Here is a 21048-nt window from a genome sequence, read left to right on the forward strand (position 1 = left end):
ACTTGACAGAATTTTTAGTCGCTGCCTGAAGAGACTGCACATGCTCTTCATGCTCTTTTTCCAAAAGCTGTCAGAGGTTGAGCATCTGCAGGCCAGGTGGCTGCAGTGCAGCTGTAGTTCATGGGATCCCATGGGAAGGAAAATGCTAGCCAACCTTTTAGCAAGGCAGTGTATCCACAGATAACCTAATTCTGTCAGAGCTTAGTCCCTGGGGTTTTTGCCTGTTAGAAATATAGTAGTTACATCTCACAGTTATTTTGTTGTTAAGGACCCACGTCGTACCCCACTGGAACTGCAGCCTTCAGGGTTAGGCCTTAAACAGCAACAGTTTTTTATCCTGCAGAGTCAGTGGCAAAACTGATAATTAGCAAGCCACATTATTTAAACTGACATTCCTTTTTTTTTTTTTTTAACTTATTTATTTATTTATTGTAACATCACAGCGTAATGCCACTATCTACTTAGATGTTTTTGTTTGGGTATTTTTTAGGCTTTGAATAGCCAGTGCATATGCATTCCTAGCTAAATTTACACTGGTGTAGTATTACATGCACGGTAATTACATGAAAGATTCTCTTTTCCTTGTGTTGGATACATAGAGTAGTCCCAGTTTTGAGATGCTGTCAACCAGGGCTCAGCATGACTTGAATTATTGATGAGAGACAAGCAAAGATGGCTTACCAATTGTCCAGAAATGCTCAGCTGTTTAGAGTTACTAATACTGAGCTAGCACAAGATTTTCCTCTTGACTGCATGTCTGAAGGGTAGAGGACACATTTATTCTTGTTTCAGATGTGTGTCAAAAAATACAGCAAATATTTAAAAAAAAAAAAGTATTGTACTTATTTGTGTCTTGTAGTTTTTAGTGCTATATCTTAATCTGTTAAAAAGTCCTTGAAGATCATTGAGTCCTGTCTCCAAATTAAAATGTTTTATTTGCTTAATTCTAGGAAATTGAAAAATGAGCTTCTGGAAGTGAGAAGGAAAGGTGGAAACCGTCACTGTCAACAGGACAACAGCAGGGTCTGTGTTCGCTGTCAGAAAAGCTTGGGCTTAATCTTTAACAGGGGAGATGTGTGCCAAACCTGCAAGCTCCGAGTTTGCAATAAGTGTCGTGTTGTGGGAACTGATGGGCAGTGGAAGTGTTCTGTGTGTGCCAAGATTGCGTAAGTAATTTTGTGCTCGTGTTACTGCTTTACATCTCCTTACCACAAAAGCATGTGCATAGCAAATACGCAAGGGAGGAGGCTTATTTTGCAGTATCTTTTTTTTCCCAGTTCTTAGCCAGTTTCAACCAGCTTGCTTGCTAAAGAAAGCTGCAAACATCACAGATGTTGAGCTGTTGGTGGGATGCTCTGAAAAATGACAGAAAATTAGTTACAAGGCAGTGACAGTCTGTTCACATTATGAAAACATGAATGTGAGCATTCAGTACTTCAAAATTAACAGAATTAAGAACAAGTGAGGTCTGTATGTTCTGACTGACATGGTAGGTGGATTTGTGAGGAAAGAAATGTAAAAATTATGAGTCCAGACACTTCAGTTCATGTTTCTATCTGTGCTTTTTTTTCTTTTTCTTCCCCTCCTGTGTTCGTAGTAACTGTACATCTCTGCATCAAGAGAGAGGGCTGTGTTTATGTCTCTGTTAGTGAGCATTCTAAAGTAAATTCTGCTATGGTGGGAGGTAAAACAAAAGGGGATATCACACATCCCACGGTTGGAATATTGAGCATGGGGAATGAAGGAGGGTTAGCAGATCACAGTGCTGAAAAAGAAATCAGTATTCTAACACAGAGTATCAGGTGAATAAGGAAAAAGATGTTATATGTTCAAAGATACTTATTTGGTGTATATTGGAAGAACGACTTACTTGATTGGTATGGTGATGTGGGATTTTGTAGCTTGACGCAGTAAAATAGCTATGAAGGAAAGGAGAAATGTGTTAGACAACAAAACTCAGTTATGTATCCTGATGTAAGAACTGGGTGGTATAAGAAAAAGACAGGATAAAGCAATCATGTTAAAGGGGGAAAGAATCAGAGTCATTTCAGAGGGTTGTTTGGTTAATTCTTTTTTTTTTTTGGTGTTTTTTTGTTTTGTTTTGTTGGGGCTTCTTTGTTGGTGCTTCCTTGTTTGTAGCGTTTTTGGTTGTTTTGGTTTGTTTTTTCTTTTTACATATTATCAAACTGAAGAGGTCAGGAAGATAAAGATTTTGGTAAATTTTATTAGAGAATGAACTTAAATTGCTAGTTAGATCAGCTACCTGAACAGTTAGTGAAAAATTAATACATCAGAATATGGTTATGATTTGTGCCTTCTGACTTTAGCTTTAGAAGGTTAACATCTGTTTTTAGCTAGATGTCTTAACTTTCTCTGCAGCCGGTGGGCACATCCAGAGGATGGTGTCTCACCTCTGAAGATGAAACATGCTCAAGTGTTTGATTTTGTGAAATGATTTTAAATGGGATGGGGCCTGGCTGAGCTCCTTCAGTCAGTTCCTGAGATGATCTCAGTGCTATGCCTTTCAGAAATGATGGGGTGCAGATGAGATGACAGAGAGGAGAATGGCAAACACAATACTACTCTTTTAAAACGAAGAGAGAAAGAACAAAGAATTTGTTGACCCTGTCAAGTTGCCCTTAGTTTCTTAAATATTGAAACAAATGATTGCTGTGCTGTTTAAAAGCCAAGTGATCACAGGATGATGAGTAAGAGTTGGCTCAAGAAGGTATAATGTCAAAATCACTTTAATTTCCTCCTTTGATAGTGTGGCAGACCTTGTGAATAGAGAAGGATCTGTTGATGTCTTATAACTTGACTTAAGTTAACATTTTGATACTTTCTTCATGTCATATCTATAAGCTGATAAACAAGGGGAGTTATACCCTGGAATAAATTCTGTGAGTGTGACTGCAGAACTGCCTGCAGAATTATAAAGCTCCATTCTCAGAGTAGTTATGCATATTTCACTGCCATAACAAAAATAAATAAAAAGGCAGTGGAACAGAGCAGAAAATGTCCTGGCTTTTACTGCCAAATGCTTTAGTTAAGGACTTTGATGCAGCAGATGAGTTTGACAGTTACACCTGCAGGTGACATCAAATTAAGAGGTGCTACAGGCATGCTGAAGGACAAGATTACGATTCATAGTGATGCTTGCAATTTAGAGAAGTGGTTGGAAGGAAAGGCAAGCAGAGGCTCCCTACGGGCATGTAGAAGTATTACATCTGGGCAAAAATGCAGCTGCAGAATGAGAATAAAAATGGCTTATGCAGCTGTTCCTTAGGAAAGGATCTGGGTATTGTACTGAATGAAAAGCTGAACATGAATCAACAGTATTTTCCACTGTAGAAAATTCCAGCTTCACACAGGGATGTACAGGCAGAATTATGGCCTGTAAAACACATGATGTAATCCTGTTTTATGTAGTTACCTGACCTGTTTTGTGTAGCATGCTTTCTGTTGGCCAACTGGAGAAAGTTCAGCAGAAAATGATGATGAGCCTAGCACACAGTATGCCCAGAGTAATGGAAGGATTCAGAAGTGTTTGACCCAGGCAAGAGAAAACTGAAAATAACTGAGTTTTAAATCCACAGAAGGCAGCTGTGTTGAGGAGGCATACAGGCTATTCTACGTACTTGCTTCAGATAAGCAAAATAATATGGTACTGAAATTGCAGTGAAAGGATTTAGGCTAGGTGGTATGAATATTGATATAAACTTGGAGAGGTTGCAGAATCTTGTTTTAAAAACAGGTTGGATAAGCTTCCCTTGAGAATGATGATAGTAAAGATGTTTTGGGGCTGAATAGATGGATGATGTAACTTCTCAAAACATATGCAAACTCTGCTTCTAGTGATTGCGCTGCAATTCTGTATACCAAGCAGTGGTCTTAGCAATCATCTTGAAAAATAGTTCTGGTTGAAGACTGCCTTTGAGTTATTACAAACCAGTCTAATTTACCTTGCAAGTGCTAAAGTTATCTCTACATTGGGTATCTTTATTAAATAGAAATCTCTGTCCTTTCTTTTTTTTTTGTATCCAGTGTTTTTGTGAGACTGTAGTGACAGCTAATGATGTGTAAAATGCCTTTTACACTGCTGGGTGTAGGAAGAGACATTATCTTCTGTGTGGGCAGTATGAAATGAAAGTTTGAGATAGGTATTTTAGTTAAATCATTGTGCATAGTTCTAGTTTTAATTCTTTCGGTTCTTCTCTCTCACTTAAGTGAGAAATGCGAGGAAAATCAGAATTTTGAGGCTTTTTGAATTGTATTTAAAGGAGGAGCTAATTGTAAGTTGAAGTGAATAGGGCCTTTGGCAAGATTATAAAGCAAGAAAAAGAAAATAGGAATCCAGTGTTGAGAGGCAGTTATTCTGTATGAGTAGCAAACAAAAGGCAGGAGGAGAAGAAAGATCTTTTAGATCTGTAGCATTGATCTGCATACAGTGTTTGTGTCTCTGAGATTGGATTGCTTCACCATGCTAGGGGCTTTGCAAAAAGTGTTAAGAAAATAGGACTTTTTACCCTCTCTTTTTCTTTTGGCACCCGTGATGAAACATGTTCAAATGTTTGATTTTGTGAAATGATTTTAAACGGGTAGGGACATGGCTGAGCTCCTTGTAGTTTGCTCCAGGCAGTTCCTGAGATGATCTCAATGCTCATAACAACGCATTAATTGCATTCAAAAAAACCCTCACTTTCAGAAAAAGATTTAGTAACTTGGAGGAAATGAATTTAAATTTGAATAGTGAGATATGATCATTAGTATATAACTCTAAGATTTATATATAAATTTTTTTTCAATTTGCAGTTACTGAAAAAGGGTGTTCCCCTTGAATGGCCATAAAGAGATGAGTATTGTTTGCCTCCCCTTTGCCCTATAGTTTTTACAAGACAAAATTTGCAAGACAAAGCATTTAAAGGTCAAGAAGAGTTAGAGATTAGTCTTCTTCAAAATTCTTAGTTCTACAGTTACTGAGGGCAGAGAGCAAGACGGTATTTATTTCTGTGATTGTGTGTTTGATGGTCACATGGTTACAGTATTTAGTGAGGTAAATCAAGCCTGTATATACTAATGCACTTGAGGAGAAGCTTTCTGCTCCATTCCCTGCATACAAGGAACTGACATTATTAGGGGCTTTCAGACATAGGTGCTAAAAGAGAAACTTTCAATAAAGGTCACTCTTCCCCCTGCATCTTCTCAAAATGTGCTCATTTGCTTTTTAAATTTGGCATCTAAAATGATCAATAGGTTGAGGGAAATCAAGTTCTTTAAGCATCTGCTAACGAGCTGATACTGCATCTTGATGCTGTCCGTGTTTCCCATTACTAATATACTTAGATATCTGTGAACAATGCTTTTCTTTTGATTTGAGTTCTTCAGCAAGATAAAATACCTAAGTGGCCTAAGTTATTACAGCAGAACAAAGCAATAATGGGAAATTTATCTTCATCTTTGAAATAATTACGTTATCTTAAAGTGTCATGAAAATTCATCAGTATCTTAGTAACATTTATTCCCATTAGCAGCCTAAAAATAGAGGCATTTCAAATATTTTAGTAAGCAACTTATTTTCAGGCTTTTATTTTCATAATTTCTTTTCATCTTAGCTTCTAAGCAGGTTTACCTACTTTTTATAGTAAAAAATTCTATTTAATAGCCTCACAGCATATTAAAAATTACTCTGGAATTAATTTATTATATAAAAAATACACTGTGGAATTGAATATAGACAAAGATGAGTGTCTATGTTTTGGTATGCTCATGTATAAGCTGCATTTTATACAGCTTTTTGTCCTGCCATTTTTCATTTTTCCTTCCAAATTTTGCTCCCAAGGAAGAAGCAAAATAACTTGAGGAACAAGAGGGGAAAAGGAAGCTAGACTAAATTTCTCTCCTCTGCTGTGGGTGTGGGTTAGGCAGGATGTTCAAAAGCATAGTGAAGCTTTTTTACCACTGTGAGTTTTTTCAGCATACGTTGCACTCCTTGGAAAGCCCAAATCTAGACACTGTTTTGGTAGAACATATACATTTTTTTTTTTACTTTGTATGCTACATGCTAACTGACAAAGAAAAATAAGGAAAATACATGAATATACTGTAATTTACAGTCAGCATGGACCTTTGACCCATTTTAAAACAAACCCCAAACCTGCAAGCACTGATTTGATGTACTGTTGAGTAAATGTCCTTATTTCTTTCCTCACTGAAACAATCATCTATATGGGGATGGTTCATTTAAGTTCTGTGTCAGAAATAGAAGAAGGATAAACTATCTCAGTAGGAAAGACAGTCTCCCTTTTCCATAATGTGAAAATAACATTATTATATGACTGTTTAGATCTTGCTCTTCACTTCTGGATTCAGAATGTCAAATGCAATTATGAAATTCAAGCTGCGAGTCAGAGACTTAAGCAATCATTTAACCTGAATTGACTTCTACTTATGCGTAGAACAAAAATTGTTTTAATTGGTACTCCTGACATGTATGAATGATGAAGACAACATGAACACTAGTCTCCCTGTGAATTGTTCAGCATATGTGAAAAATACATCCAGGATCAGTGCCCTAGAAATTCAAAGATTCAAAGCTTAGGATTTTCCCTCATTTCATTACAATGGGGTATTTTTGTAGAATATGATCTGTTGGGTAAGAATACTTTTGGAAAAGAGGGCTGCCGGTTGAAGTCAGGATCTCAAGACTGACCCTAATATTGATGATAAGGATGAAGTTCTGAAATGAAGGTTGAGGCCTCTAGACTTGTTTCGTGTGACACTCGGCTGCTGATGGCTGCTGGTTTTTGCCTTTTTCTGTGGATAACAGGCTTGGCTGGAGAGGTGAAGAACTTGACTAAAACAAGGCAATGCTCCCTTTATTTGCTACGTTTTGAGCCACAGTTGAGGGGATTGTCTACGTTAGATCTGTCTGTCTTGTTGAAGTCAGAGCAGAATGGCTGTGGGCATCCTGAGAATCGCCCTACCAAGGAATTGGCACCTAAGCTTAAAATGTGGCTCTTATTACTGCTTAATAAGATCTGCGCAATGAAGAAGATGGGCAGTTCAGTTTAACGTTGTTAGCTGAACCAGCACACAGCTCAGCTCCATCGGTGTAGTGGTTGTCCCATTCCCTTGCCCATTCAAGCTTGCTTTGGTCCCAGAGGGAAGACTAGAGCCAAGTTGTTGCATGGGGTAGAGTGAGGATGGTGAGTAATAAAGTTGTGGGTGAGCCATACCACAGTGGAGTGGAGGAGGAGAGGAAGGCCTTCTCCCAGGGATGAATGCTGGGGGAAGACCTGCACCTTCTACCGCCACTGCTGATTCTTCCTTGTGCAGCCCAGCAGCCCTCCATCCTCATCTTTCCTTGCAGCTCCTTTGATCTCTCCAGCCCCCATGACCCTCCTTGAGTCCTTGGTCTTGCTACTTCAGGGTTGAATATCCACATCAGATTATAAAATTATCTACTGTCAAACAAGCAGATACACCAGTCTCAGCCACCATTCCACCCAGGGAGCAGTCCCCATGGTTATTCTGATGCAGGAGGCACCAGAGAGGTTTTCTTTACCTCATCACTGTTCACATTTGGCCAGAAAATGTAGGAGCTAGCTCTCCAAGGACCCTGTGACAGAGGGCTGGCCCTCCATGAACCACAGCAGCCCAGGCTGGTGGTACAATTCAGGGATGGGTATGGAAATAATTGCAAGTTTTTGCTTGTAAAAGCCCGTTGCTTTGTGTGGGGCAGCCTCCAATGCCACTGAAACCCTTGACATAGGTCACACCTTCATCATCAGATTGTCTTGAGCATGGAGAAGAGTAAAGGCTCTTGTCTTGATAAAGGCCTGATGAGTCCCCTGTTGTCCTTGACAGACGACATTTAAGCATTGCTGGAAAGATATTAGGGATGAATAAATTCTCTATCCAAGGGGAAAATAGCACTTGTGGAGTTTTATGGTCAAACTTGGGAGAAACTGATGAATAAAATGAAAAAACTGTAATTCATACTGTGGTGTGATATGTCATTTATATTGCAGTGGGATATGATGGCACAGTCAAACATCTGAAGGGTTTCTGGACTGATATAAAGCATCAAACTTGCTGTAAATCTTGGTATAAAAATAACAGCACAGAAAAATATGTGCTATAAATGAATTGTGAAAATATGCATTCAGAGAAAAACTGGTTTTTTTTTCGTACTAGCCATGCTGTGCATAGTTTCTAATGTAATGAATCCTTTCTACTGCTCACCTCTAACAAAAGTTAATTTAAAAATTCTGAGTGGAAATATAGGTTTTCTTTTATGCCTTGCATAATGACTGACTGTGATGGTGAATTATAGTGGGGTTTGTCGCCAGGAGTCTGCAACAAGAAGATAAGGCAGTAATCTTCTAGTTCTGTGCTTACGGGCACATATCTTGGGTTTTGTTTATTATTATTTTTTTTAACGACTCATGCAAAGGTGGGTGATTCATTAACAGCTTCGCAAGAGCTGATTATGTAAGGGTCTTGTTACCAATGGCAGGATCCTATTCTGTAATTTTAGTATTTTCTCAAGTAAGACTCTCCATTCAGGCATGACTCAGAAGTAATTTAATAGCAAAGATACTGATCAGTGCTCTAAATCCATCTGTAGCAATTTTCATGCCCAAGAGACTAGATGATTTCTTTTCTGTTACAGGCTTGAAAATAAGTTTTCTTATTGATCAGTAAGCAGGAACAAGTCTGGTTTTGTGGGGGTTTTTGTTTGTTTATTTGCCTTTTATTTGAGTATTCATGATTAGTAGCTTTTTGCTAGTAACTCTATGCAGGGAAGCAGTAGAAATAGTAATGTTTTATCATAATGAAACTCATTCAGCAAAAGGCTAACAATCAGCATAAAATTCACCTGCTGAAAACAGCAATGTGAGTACAGGAGTTCTTTGTTCCTAATATAGGTATGAGAATTTGAAACCGGAGAAAAATGCACTGTCCAGAACAGTAGCAAAGACAAAGGTTCGCTGCTCTGTTCAGACTCTGACCTCTGCAGTGACCTGGATATAACCAAGCTAGGTCCATGAACTGCTGATTTGTTTGACAGAAGCTTTGGTGGGGGGTCTTCTCCTTCCATTCACTGGAAGTTGCTTTGACACTCCTGTTATTTTGGAGATACTGATAACTGTGAGGTTGAGTAGTTCTCTCTCCAAAGGCCTATGTTATCTACGGAAATCTGGTAAAAGTGGTTATAACACTTTTTTTGCCAAGTAAATTTAAAGGTACTGAAAATTGCTTTTCGTTCACTAAGCAAGATATTATTCTGCTACATGTCCAGCTATCCCAAGCTTTGCAATCAACTTTTTGTTCCTTATTTTGACCTGTGCAAATATCCAGAGTGTGAGAGCATGAATGGATGATGACATAAGGGTTTAAGCAGTAACTTTGGTTGGGCAATTTTGTTAATGTGCATATGTTTCTGGTTTTTATAATTTCCCCCATATAGACAGCTACGGATAGTGACAGGGGAATGGTTTTTTGAAGAAAGAGCAAAGCGCTTCAAGCAATCAAATCTTGGGACTGACGTTGTCAGACAGTCTATCTTACGCAAGTTCCCAGGTAGGGATCACAGAGAAGTTTGTGCTGTTAATGAATTCAAACCTTGTTTCCAGAGTGTTTAACTTGTATTTTATTCTTCATTGTTGAAGGCATATATACATATATATGTGTGTGTGTAAAAAAAAATAATCATAATTTCATAGTTGGGTATTACTATGCAATGATTTGGGAATGATTAATACATAGAAAAAGTATAGTTGAATGAAGAAGTATCTGTGGAGATAGAGAGCTGCTTAAAATTTTACTGCTGAAACAGGTGGACGATATTATTCAGCTGCAAAGGCAGTAGCAGAGGTTCTAAAAGCTCATTCTCGGTTCCTGAAAAGAAGTTTGGCTATATACAGAGATCTAAACCCCAGCCTTTTTTTTTTTTTTTTTACATGGAATCTCTTGGAATCTCTTATTTGTGATGGTGGTGTGTAAGAATTATTGCATTTATCTTTTTCAACTTTGAACAAGATAGAAAGATATTAACTCCTGTGCTGTGTGCTATAGCACGAGCTACATCCAGACTGTTTGGTACTTCTCAGTTCTTGCTTGACTTTCTTTTTGCCTAGATATCTCCAGTAAATTGCATGTGCACTTTCAGGTGCAGTAAACAGCCTGGCTCTTTTGACCAAGCACAGCAAGTGTACCATGTCTGTGAGCTGCTGTGGTACCATGCATGGTAGCACAGGACCACTGGTTTAAAGAAAAACACTTTCCTGAATGCTGATGCCTCACTTAACTACTACACTCTACACACAAAACATTATTTAGATAGTCTTTTTAAAGACATAGCATTTACCACTTTCACCAAGAATGTGATGAGCATGGGCAGATTGCAGGGAGAGGGAGTAGTCTACTTCCATTGGAAAATGCCTGGTGCAAATATATTTGCCATTTTTGCTTGGTAAAATGCTGATCTTGCCAATATCAGCATGCTTCAGAAGCTATTATGAAGCTTGCCAAACTGGGTGTTTTGTGTTTTGTTACTTGATAGAAGTACTGAAAAATACGTTTAAGTCATTTTCCTCACACCTTACTCCTACTTGAACAAACATTTCAATTAGGAAAACATTCTTTCATTTACCACAGAGATTACTGTACACTGCAAAATTATATTTCAGGTCCTTTGGTTATTAAGTGCTGTCAGTGATGAATTCAGAAGCATAGATCAACACAAGCGTTGATAATGAGAAACATTTCAAGCTACTTAAAGTCTTATTTTCTTTTAGTAAAAGGAAAAGCTAAAGAACCCTCAGAGTTGTTTGTGGGGAGGGGGTTTAATGATATTTTATCATATGGTTTTATTTAGCATTGAAAAATTGTTTTTGTATGTTGTTTCATATGTACTGCCTTTTTTGTGCATTCACTTTTTATTTCTTTCCCCGTCCACTGAAGATACAGTTTCCAGTAAGGATGAGGGAAGAATATTTAAAGATCAACCCCAAGAGAATGAAGAAAAGAGGCCAGATGTATCAGTCTCCTCCACAAATGGGCATAAATCAGTCTTCAGTGGACCTAGAAAGATAGGGTAATGGCTTTTCTTTGGGAAATAGATAAATCAGATAACAGCTGTATATTGTTGAATGCATTTTCTTTTGAATTTCTTCAGCATTCTATATCTGCCTCAAACTTTCCAGGTTAGAAACAGCTTTCATTTAAAAGCATACTTACTATAATTAGACTGCTGTTTCCTAGGAAATGCAGCAGTAATTACTCTTCAACTATAAGTGTATCAGAAAAAAGGCAATTTTACTTCTGGATTTTTCTTGTCTATACTCTGAGATAACAGAGTGTCTTTAAAGGCAAGTTTGCTCAAGAAGCAGATGCAAAATGTAGTATTCAGAGGGGCCAGTTTTTATGTATATTGGTTGGTTCTGCTCACAAGTCAAGTTTTCCTTCTGCTTCCAGCTGTGCAAATGCAGCCTAATAGTCAAGCACTGCCCCTTTCTTGTGTGTGGGGCAGTAAAGAAATGGATAGGTTGCTGGTCATTTTGCATTCTCTGTGATGTGTGTGGTCCCAGTTTAGCTATGTCCTTAGAGGAGCACTTGGTTACTCTCAGGAGCTCTTGGTTACTACGGACATGGGCAGATGCACCAACTATACGATTAGAAGAGTGGTGTTTGGACATAACTTGAGCCTATTGGGTGAATTGGAATTAAAATAGGATGAAGAAATAGAAATAGATTTGATAACCAGGTTTGATGCTGTGTTTACTCTTATATGCAGAGCTGTCCATAGGTCAAATAAATGAAATTAACAAAGTGCACACATCACAGTATTCCAGTCAGGCTGTTGTTTCCTGGGAAAAACCTTACCACTTTTAAAATCTTTTATTCCCTGTTTTCATCAGGAAGCTAATTAGGGCAGTTACCAAAGGAGAAATTATAAATGCCAAAGATGAAGGTGAAAGGAATACAGGCTCAGAAGCTGAAACCCAGAGTCTGCCCAGTGGCAAGTCAACGCCTTGCTCTGAGAGGTGAGCAGCAGAAATCTGGTACATCTCACACTGAGATTAACTTAGTGGTGTGTGTAAGTCCTCTGTGTTGTATTGTGTCTTTGAATGCTTGTCATTAATATTGCCTAAGAAGCAGAACTTAAAAAAAAAAAACCACAACAACAGCAACAACAAAAAAACAAACAAACAAAAAAATCTTAAAAATTATCTCCATCTGTCTTCCTTTTCTTTCCTTGTGTTCAGCTGTGATTGGTGGCGGTACGTTGTTGGTTTGCTTTCTGGGTTTTAGTTGATGAGCTGTGTACATTTTGCAGAACTGAGGCCTTTTGTTCCAAAGTTTTTCTTTGGTAATGACATGGTAATTGATTATAATTTGTATTTTCTCTTTGCCCTTCTCTTTCCATGATTATTGTCTCAGTTATCTCTAACAGAATTCCATTTGTCATTCTTCTGGGCTTAAGGGATCTCTTATTATTTTTTCTGATAGCATTTTAAAAGGCCAGATGCAACATTCCTCTCATCTCCCACCTCCAAAACAAAGCCAAAAAATAGCTCATTTTTTTCTTGTGCAGTTGGATAGTCTATGCTGGATGTAGACCAACATTATTTGCTTAGGTGCACACACTTAGAAATCTTACAGTCTAGACTTAAAGTAACTTTCTGGGGTTTTGTTTTTTTTTTGTTTGTTTGTTTGGTTGGTTGGTTTTTTAAGTCTGTAAGATCATATTTTCTGCAAGATCCAATAAAAATTTCTGACTCTAAAACAGTGCTCTTGCAACACTCCAAATACATATACAGAAACAGAGGACATCAGGTAAAATGAACATCACAATGTTTAATTCACATGCAGATGAACCTTCTTTTTTAAGCAAGAGCTTGCTTCTCTGTTACCTGTGATTCAAAACCCTGATTGCTGGATGTTAGGCAACATGCCTAAAGTTGATGGTTCTAATCCTTTTGAAACTTTATAGTTTGATTTATTTTTTTCTTTTCACTGGATGCTGAAGCACTTACAAGCCAAATCAGCTTTAAAGCTAGTTTTCTTCCTTAATCCTTACACAGTTCACTGAGGGTTTTTTCATCAGAGATAATTAGGCTTTCTGTATCTAACCAGATTCATACCTGACTTTTATGAAAACGGTAGTATTTTTTGCTGGCTTTCTGGATTTGTTTTGCTTTTCATGGGTGAAAGTTCTAGGAGAAAAAACCCTGGAGATCCAGTGTCTGTGCTGCAGAGCTAACAACAAATACAGCTGACATGAAGCAAGATGACTTGGCTGGTATCAGCCCTTTTAGATTGTTTTTTAGCCCTGAGTGCATGTACAGGACAGGAATTTTCATCCTTCTGCTGAGAAATATAAGCTGCTCGTCAATCCTTCCACAAACTAATATTTAGAAAGTGCCATATCAAAAGTATTCCCTAGCAACACAGCTGGCTTACTACCTACTTTGACACAGGGCACTGATTTGGCCAGGTGAGGGTGAGATGAAAGGCAACTCAATACCCCTAACTTAATATCCAGCACCCTTGGCTGTGGGCAAAAGCTAGAAATTAATGCTTTATGTGAAAGAAGAGCAAGGCAATCAAACATAAAGGCTATTTTTTTAGACAACTTAATTCTATTTGTCCTTCTAAGAGTGTACACAGAGCTTACCTGAAATCTATCACCCCAAATAAAATTACTTTGCTGCATTTATGGTTAGCTGCACAAGAACTTTCTTGCAGTCTGGCACATCAAAGCAAGTAGCACAGATCTCCCACAAGCATCCTTGCCCTAATTCTGATGAACGCTTAGAGAAAGTTACTTAATATTGTGTAAACTTGGTTTAAAAGCAGCAGAACTGAGTAGTAATTGTTAAAAATAACAGCAAAGCTTCCCAGGCCACCATCCATAACTGTTTTCAGTTTCAAATTAAAAGAATATAACAACGTCTTATGACACTGTAGCTGTCCTAGATTTTCCTGCATGTTTCTGAGTTTAACTGCCCTTGTCTTTTTAGCTGCATTGCCAAAGTTGGTAGTAGTTCACCTAGCAGCAAGGAAACTGAGAATTTTCTTTCTTTCTAGAACTTTCTGTTTAAGAGAAGACAAACTGAGCTGAGAGCAGGGAGTCCCAGGCCATAAGTTTGTCTCTCCAACTGGTTTATTTTTAACTCCAGAAAAACTGTTTACTGATTTTGCAGCTAAGTGAACTGGGAGGCTGCATTAGGATACTTCTAGGAGAAACAGTATAGGAATTTCAAGCTTCGCTAAACAGGCACGCTACCTCATCGTACTGAGGTCTTGTATACTACCTGGGAATACTTGGCGTAGTTTTGTAATGTTTTTCTTTTTTCATCTACTTAAAATGCATACAAAATGTGTTGAACGTCTCTCTAAACCAGACTGAAATAAGGGTAAGTACAAGAGAGGTCTGTTTTAACAGGTTTGATGTGCAGGGGCTCAGTCTGACTGATGACTCCTGCAGAACCCTTTGTAACATGTTTTCAAATCTTTTATCCCAGCCTACTCTGACTTCTGAACACTCCTATTGATTTATATTAGTTTGCACAGTAGGGAAAAAATAATCAGTAACAACAATTTTTGTAACAGGAAGTCAAAAGTGGAGTGGCATGCAGCAAAAGTCAGGTTTTCAACATTCTGGCTACTTTCCATACACTGGTAGGCTTGGAAATTAAGGTGTGTGCATCTAAGTCCAACAGCTTTGCTAAAACACAGATGACAGCCAAGTAACCTTGATTCTATTTTGCAGCACTAAAACTGCATCTTTATGTAAACAGATAGGATTAAATTTCAGTCACAGCACATTTAGTCGGATTTACTCATCACTGTCTCATCAAATTAAAAAGTAGCAGGGCATGTATATATGCGAAGTGCACATGCAGAAGAGTGTGTTTGTTATGCATTATCTAACTGCTAAAATAGGATAGTAATTGTTAAAAAGTTACCATATGCTCACTAAAATACAAAATGATGGTTGCATAGCATCTGTAGACATCCCTGGTGTTTGAGATTTTCCTTATATTCCTTGTTTTCAATAACTCCACCAATGTGGATTCAGAGCCTATGCTTACTGCTTAATGTAGTGATTCAGAAGCTGTTGTGTTTCAGAGTGGCTCTTCTCAGTTCAACAACAGTTCTAATGACATTTTCCATTGTGATAAAGATTTTTACTGCAGTTGCTCTAAACACCATGACAGCCTAAACCAAGTGAGGGTGAAATTCAGCTGTTGTCCAGCACAGTGAAGATGCCCGCAAGTCTGAAATAATTATTAAGCATGCCTCTTTTGGCTGAAAATATACTGTAAGTTCAAAATATTTTCTTCAGTAAATTTGCACTACTATTCTCCTCTTACACTGTATGTTCCATATGAATAGGGTACAATTCCCCTATCAATTCCTATTTACCAGTTTGGGTTTATTTTGAAGTAGTAAGTAGAACTGTATGGAAAACTGTTACAGTCTGCAAGAATTTTTTACATTTCTGTGAATTGTGAAAAAAAAATTAAAAGCTTAAACTGATGTCTATAGAGGAAGAAGAGATTGATCGAGATCTTGTATGTTTAATGCAAATTTCAAATGTAAAGAAGACTTGAATTGGAAATGTATTTCAAAATACATTTAAAAATAATTTTCACTGTCAAGAAAATGCAGCAGCTTATCCTTTCTACACCTCCTCAATAGTCACATTGAGTCATTATTTTCTAATGGAAAATGTGCCATGGAAGAATTTCTGTTTGTTGTGGTATTGGACAGCAGCTGGGTTCTGGTATGCTGGTTACAGATGTGGGGTTTGTCACTTTTACTAACATGAAATCTGGCAAAAAGACTTGTATAGTTTTCCTAGCTTTCCAGGCTGGTTGAAACAGTTGACTTGGGTCAAGAGTCATTATTGCAATATAAACAAGACAGTGAACAAGTTGGTTTTTTAACGGAGAGGATGGAAAGCAGATAGCCAAGTATTTTAGACTTTCTGGAGACACTGCTGGCATTAACATTGGTTGCAGAAAGTGGCCAGAACTGTCATGTCACCATAGTTTTACTTTAAACCAAGGAAGTGTTACACAAGTCATCACATCTACTGTTGGGACGCAAATACATCCCAACAGTGCAAAATAAACATAGAAAAACATAATGGTTTGGGTTGGAAAGGACCATAAGGTCATCTAGTTCTAACACCACTGTCATGGGCAGGGATTCCTCTCGCAAGACCAGGTTGCTCAAGGCCCTGTCCAACCTGACCCTGAACACAGCTTCTGCAGCCTGGAGAAGAGCCACCCACTTGGGCTTTTTCAGTTATGGTAGAAGTGCTGAAAACTCTTGTATTACTTGTATGGATAAGGTAATTCACTTTCCCTATGTTTTTCTTTCCAGGTGACCATTTCCTTGCAGTCACACAGTTCATGTGGGGCAATGTTATTCTAGTAAACTGTTACCATGCTGTTTTATTGCAGTGGTATGCTAAATGGGTTGCTTTGGTTTGCTTAAAACAATAGCATTGTAATACCTTCTCTACATCACAGAGGGAGTACTCTTTCATTGAACAGCAGTGACGCAGAGGCCACTGCAGGCCATATGAAAGGGGCTGTGGGTCCCATGAGCAGAGGCAATGTTTCCATACCTTCACTTCCGAGGTCTCCAGCACTCGGCATGCGCAGCATGACTGTAGATTATAGCAGGGTAAGTACATTGATGCAGAGCTGATACCAAACTTGGCTGGTATCAGCCCTTTTAGCTTGATTTTTAGCCTGAAAAGAACAAGCCTTAGAGAGATTTTGTTTATTCTTAATTCTGCTTGGACCAGTGAAATTCTTCACTAGAACAAAATGTGTCATGTCATATCAGTGATGGGGTTTTTGGTTTGGCAGACATTTTTCTTTTGTTAATGTCCAGCATTACATAATGAGTTACAGATTCTGAACTGAGAAGCAAAAGGATGGGAGTAAGCATTTTGGCACTTCAGGGCCTTGAATAAGTCCTGTGGATGCTAAGGATGTGACTTTAAACATGCAGAGTCCAGCATGTTCCTGCTGACTTCTAAGGAAAACTTTGCAAGCTCAGTACTTGCAGAAGATGAAACCGTACTGACTTGAGGTTTGTCTGGCTTTGGGCACTGGGCTCTGCACAGTTTGTGGCATAACACAAAATGTGTGCTTAAAGCCTTATCAAAATGGAAGGTGGGATTCATCTTACCTGTTGTTAGGCCTCTTGGGATCTAGGTGAGCACGACTGAGCTAGCTGCCTTGGCTGTTTCATAATAAGCATCTAGCCAGAAGCCAGAAGCAGACACTCTCTTAGTTCCCAGACAGCCTGCCTCTTTGTCAAGCAGCTCCTCCACCTTGCTGTGCACTGAGACATCCATCTCATTTCCGTCATCCCCCCTAAGAAATCAGGATTAAACTAGCAAGTTATTCCAGTTATCATGACTTAAGTATAAAAGGAAAATGAAATTTGTAGTCAAAGTTTTTACCATTAAAATTTGGAAAAAAGTATGTAAGCATTTGATATCAGAGCCCTGTTGAATGCATAAATACTTTGTTTCCTAATTTCCAAATATGTGGTCTAATATATTGTTTTTCCTGATAAAAAGTTAGCATATATGAAGGGCAGTTTGGGGAGCTGTAAATAAATTAATAGTTGTTTTATTTATATGCTTGGTGGTCCACAGACTGACTTGATTTCAAGTGGCATTAGATTTGGTTGGAAAAGGCCAATCCATTTAATTTGGATGGAGTTACGTTGTTAAATATTCCTTTACAGGAAGGTAAAAAGCCGTAACGATATCAAGCATATCGGTTTTATTTAGGGGATTGCACTGGCATAATTTAATTAGTTCAAAAACATTTGCATTTACTCTGAATGAAATTATCATGCTGGTATAAAAAAATAATTAATTTTTATATTTTCTTGCCCTTTTAAAATTCTTTTTATTTCCAAGCTAAGTAAACTTTTAATAGATTGGGGTGTTTCATTTCCCTCCTTTCACTCCTAATGCATTGCTCTGATTCTTCAGTTGCAAGCTTAGAATGTAGGCATGAAGCATATCTATGTGCAAATTCTATGCATGATCTGTGCTAAGCAAAGCACATTAGATTGTAATCTAAATACATTCAGTAATAGACTGAATGCTAAAGGAGCTTTAGAGTTTTGTGGGCTGATGGAAATTATGCTTTTAAGCTGATAGTGAATAAGCCTGCTTTTTGTACTTACGGGATGTGCATTTTTATTATTGGTCAGGACATTGTCTTAGACAATGGCGTGATTATTCCAGCAATTGAAAGCATACCTGAAGATTTAGTAAAGAAGCGTGGTAGGAAAGCATCTGGAGCACCTTCCATTGCCGTTTCTAGGGTGTCTCTGTCATCGGGCAAGTATTATATCTTTTCCTTCTTTCCACCAGCCTGTATCATCAGGGGTTTATTAAATTTCATAAACTGCTTCATATTCATTCTGAAAATTCTTCCATTTTCAAAGCAAGTTTATACCACTTAACAAGTTTTATATTTGGAAATACACTAGTATTAATTCCAGTAATTTTGGCACAAAGTTAGTATTAAGTAAGTTATATGCTCTTAGAATTGTTACAAGACTTTATTCATAATTGGACATTGTTGAATCATTCTCTATGAGGTTGACTCTATGCAGGTACTACCTATCTGCCATTACATTTCACATCCACTTTTTCCACAAGCATATATGGAAAACAATGAGCTGTAAGAGAATAGTTCCCTAACAGACTTCATGTCCTTTTATTTTTATATGTGATGCACTTAGGCAGTCAGTTCCTCTGTAATTTACCCCATTTCATTGGAGGCTGTTAGGTAAATGAGGCTTGCATAGGAAGGTGCTGCAAGATCCACTTTGCAAGTGGGTGGATATCCTTCTTTGCCTATCTGAAATAGGAGGCAGGAAAGCCCTGAGCTTTTCTGCTCCTTCCAGGCACTCAGGCAACTTCTTACAGGGCTAACAGGGTGGATTCAGGCATACAAGTTTCTCTGCAAAACACAGCAGGGCTCACTTCATTTCACCTGAATTTAGCCCAAAGCAGAAACCTAGTGGTGTATCACATAGAGCTAATCAAAGGACATAATGCTCTTCACCTTAGATTTTAGAACTTGAAAGATTCAGAGTTTATTTGAGAATATTGTATGATGCAACTCCAGACAGAGAAGTTACAGACTATTACTTCTTCAGGAAGTGAAAATTCTCTTGTTTCTGCTACCTTATAAAATAAAGAATTTCCTAGTAGAAAAGAATTGGCCTCATGTTACCAAAGCAACTGGACATTGAGCAAAATCGCAGGCAACCTGGGATTCTTCATTGTTTCCTTGTTGGGGAATCTCAAAGGAAATTAAGCTCTGGAGATCTATAGCCCAGATAGAAGATTAACACTTAAAAACTTTCCAAATTCCTACCTTCAGGGTCGATCTTTCATTTACAGTATATTGAACTGTCACACAGAAGATTTATATGGAGAGGACTAAGGTCTTTCTCCAAGACATCTTACATGTTTTATGCCTATAGAATGGCTAAGAGACCTGTAGGACTTAAAATTTGTGCAGGTCTCAAGACTTGTTCGCTGCCCCTTCCCTTCTGCACAGGGAACAACAGTAATGGCAGAAACACTTTCTATGTCAATCCCTAGTTGCTTAATTCTGAAGCAGACACTGGGGATAGTTTGATGGTGGTGGAGATGTGATAATCACCATGAACACTTGGACTGTAAATTTGGCAATAGTCCAGGCAATATACCAGAGAAAGTAAAAATCTTAATCTGTCGTATCGTCCACAGGAGGCAATTACAACAGATATATAGGGCAGGAATAAAAACATCAGCCAGAAGGCTGAACAGCATCAGAAAAGCATATTTTTTGATTTATCATGGTGTTCAGTTGCCGTAGTTTATGACAGATACCTAAAATGTTTTGGTTTTTTTTAATTAAAAACCGGTTAGGTTTGTAGAAGATGGAACTGAATGTTTTTGTACAAATTATAGCAAGCATTTTAATTGTTTTTATTTTACAGATCGTAGCAGATCTGAGATAGATTTGAGTGAATCTTTCTCTGAAGGAAATGAGGATACTCTGAGCATAAGAAGCAGATCTGTACCTAGTGCCTTAGATCAGGAACTGGTGAGTTATAAATATGTAAATGTTTATCTGGTGGAAATCCTGTTTGTTCAGACTTATGACATCAGCACCGTGTGCATATATGTGTATCTATTTCAGGGATATGTGATGAGTTTTTAAATAGCTTCATTTTCTGAGTATGTTGGCTATAGAATGATTCCATCGAACAGTCATGGTTACAGGTTGTTACTGATTTGCTGGATTTTGAGTTCACAAGTGAAAGAAATCTTAGTGAAAGAAATTTTAGGCATATATTATACATGCTCTGGAGTTTTGTTAATTCATACTTTCTTAAATTTTAATTTTGATGCTGAGAACTTTAAAGGCTTTTATCTTTGGTTTTGATTTTTCCCTTATATATATATTTTATCAAATGAAGCCCACCCTTTTAGTTCTGCCACTGTTGCTTGGTGCTTCTTCCTGTTCACTATTCTCTGTCATACATCTACATGGCTTTTTTCTATGTATTCTAGGCTACTTTTCTTGATGTGATTCGTAATTTCCTTCTTTTCTTCTGCACATAGAATCATAGAATAGTTAGGGTTGGAAAGGATGTTAAGATCATCAAGTTCCAACACCCCTTCCCTGGGCAGCAACACCTCACACTGAACCATGTCACCCAAGGCTCTGTCCAACCTGGCCTTGAACACCACCTGGGATGGAGCATTTGCAACTTCCTTGCGCAACCCATTCCAGTGCCTCACCACCTTTACAGTAAATAACTTCTTCCTTATATCCAATTTGAACTTCCCCTGTTTAAGTTTTAACCCATTATCCCTTGTCCTATCACTACAGTCCTTAATGAAGAGTCCCTCCCCAGCCTCCCTATAGGCCCCCTTCAGATACTGGAAGGCTGCTATGAGGTCTCCACGCAGCCTTCTCTTCTCCA

At 38.0% G+C, this 21048-nt stretch overlaps 1 protein-coding gene across 1 annotated transcript in view; it reads left to right on the plus strand.

Moving 5' to 3' along the window:
- Positions 1–21048, plus strand: part of SYTL5 (synaptotagmin like 5) — an 81292-nt gene that overhangs the window by 40091 nt on the left and 20153 nt on the right. Inside the window, exons 5-11 of the mRNA XM_061378065.1 lie at positions 951–1166; positions 9473–9585; positions 10969–11101; positions 11925–12050; positions 16554–16710; positions 18268–18397; positions 20056–20162. Coding sequence (XP_061234049.1) covers positions 951–1166; positions 9473–9585; positions 10969–11101; positions 11925–12050; positions 16554–16710; positions 18268–18397; positions 20056–20162 — 982 coding nt within the window. The remainder of the gene's footprint in view (positions 1–950; positions 1167–9472; positions 9586–10968; positions 11102–11924; positions 12051–16553; positions 16711–18267; positions 18398–20055; positions 20163–21048) is intronic.

The sequence above is a fragment of the Neopsephotus bourkii genome, unplaced genomic scaffold (assembly GCF_033783945.1).
Source record: "Neopsephotus bourkii isolate Nb327-2 ecotype Australia unplaced genomic scaffold, CSIRO-AGI_Nbou_v1 NB_1763, whole genome shotgun sequence".
Classification (NCBI taxonomy): Eukaryota; Metazoa; Chordata; class Aves; order Psittaciformes; family Psittacidae; genus Neopsephotus; species Neopsephotus bourkii.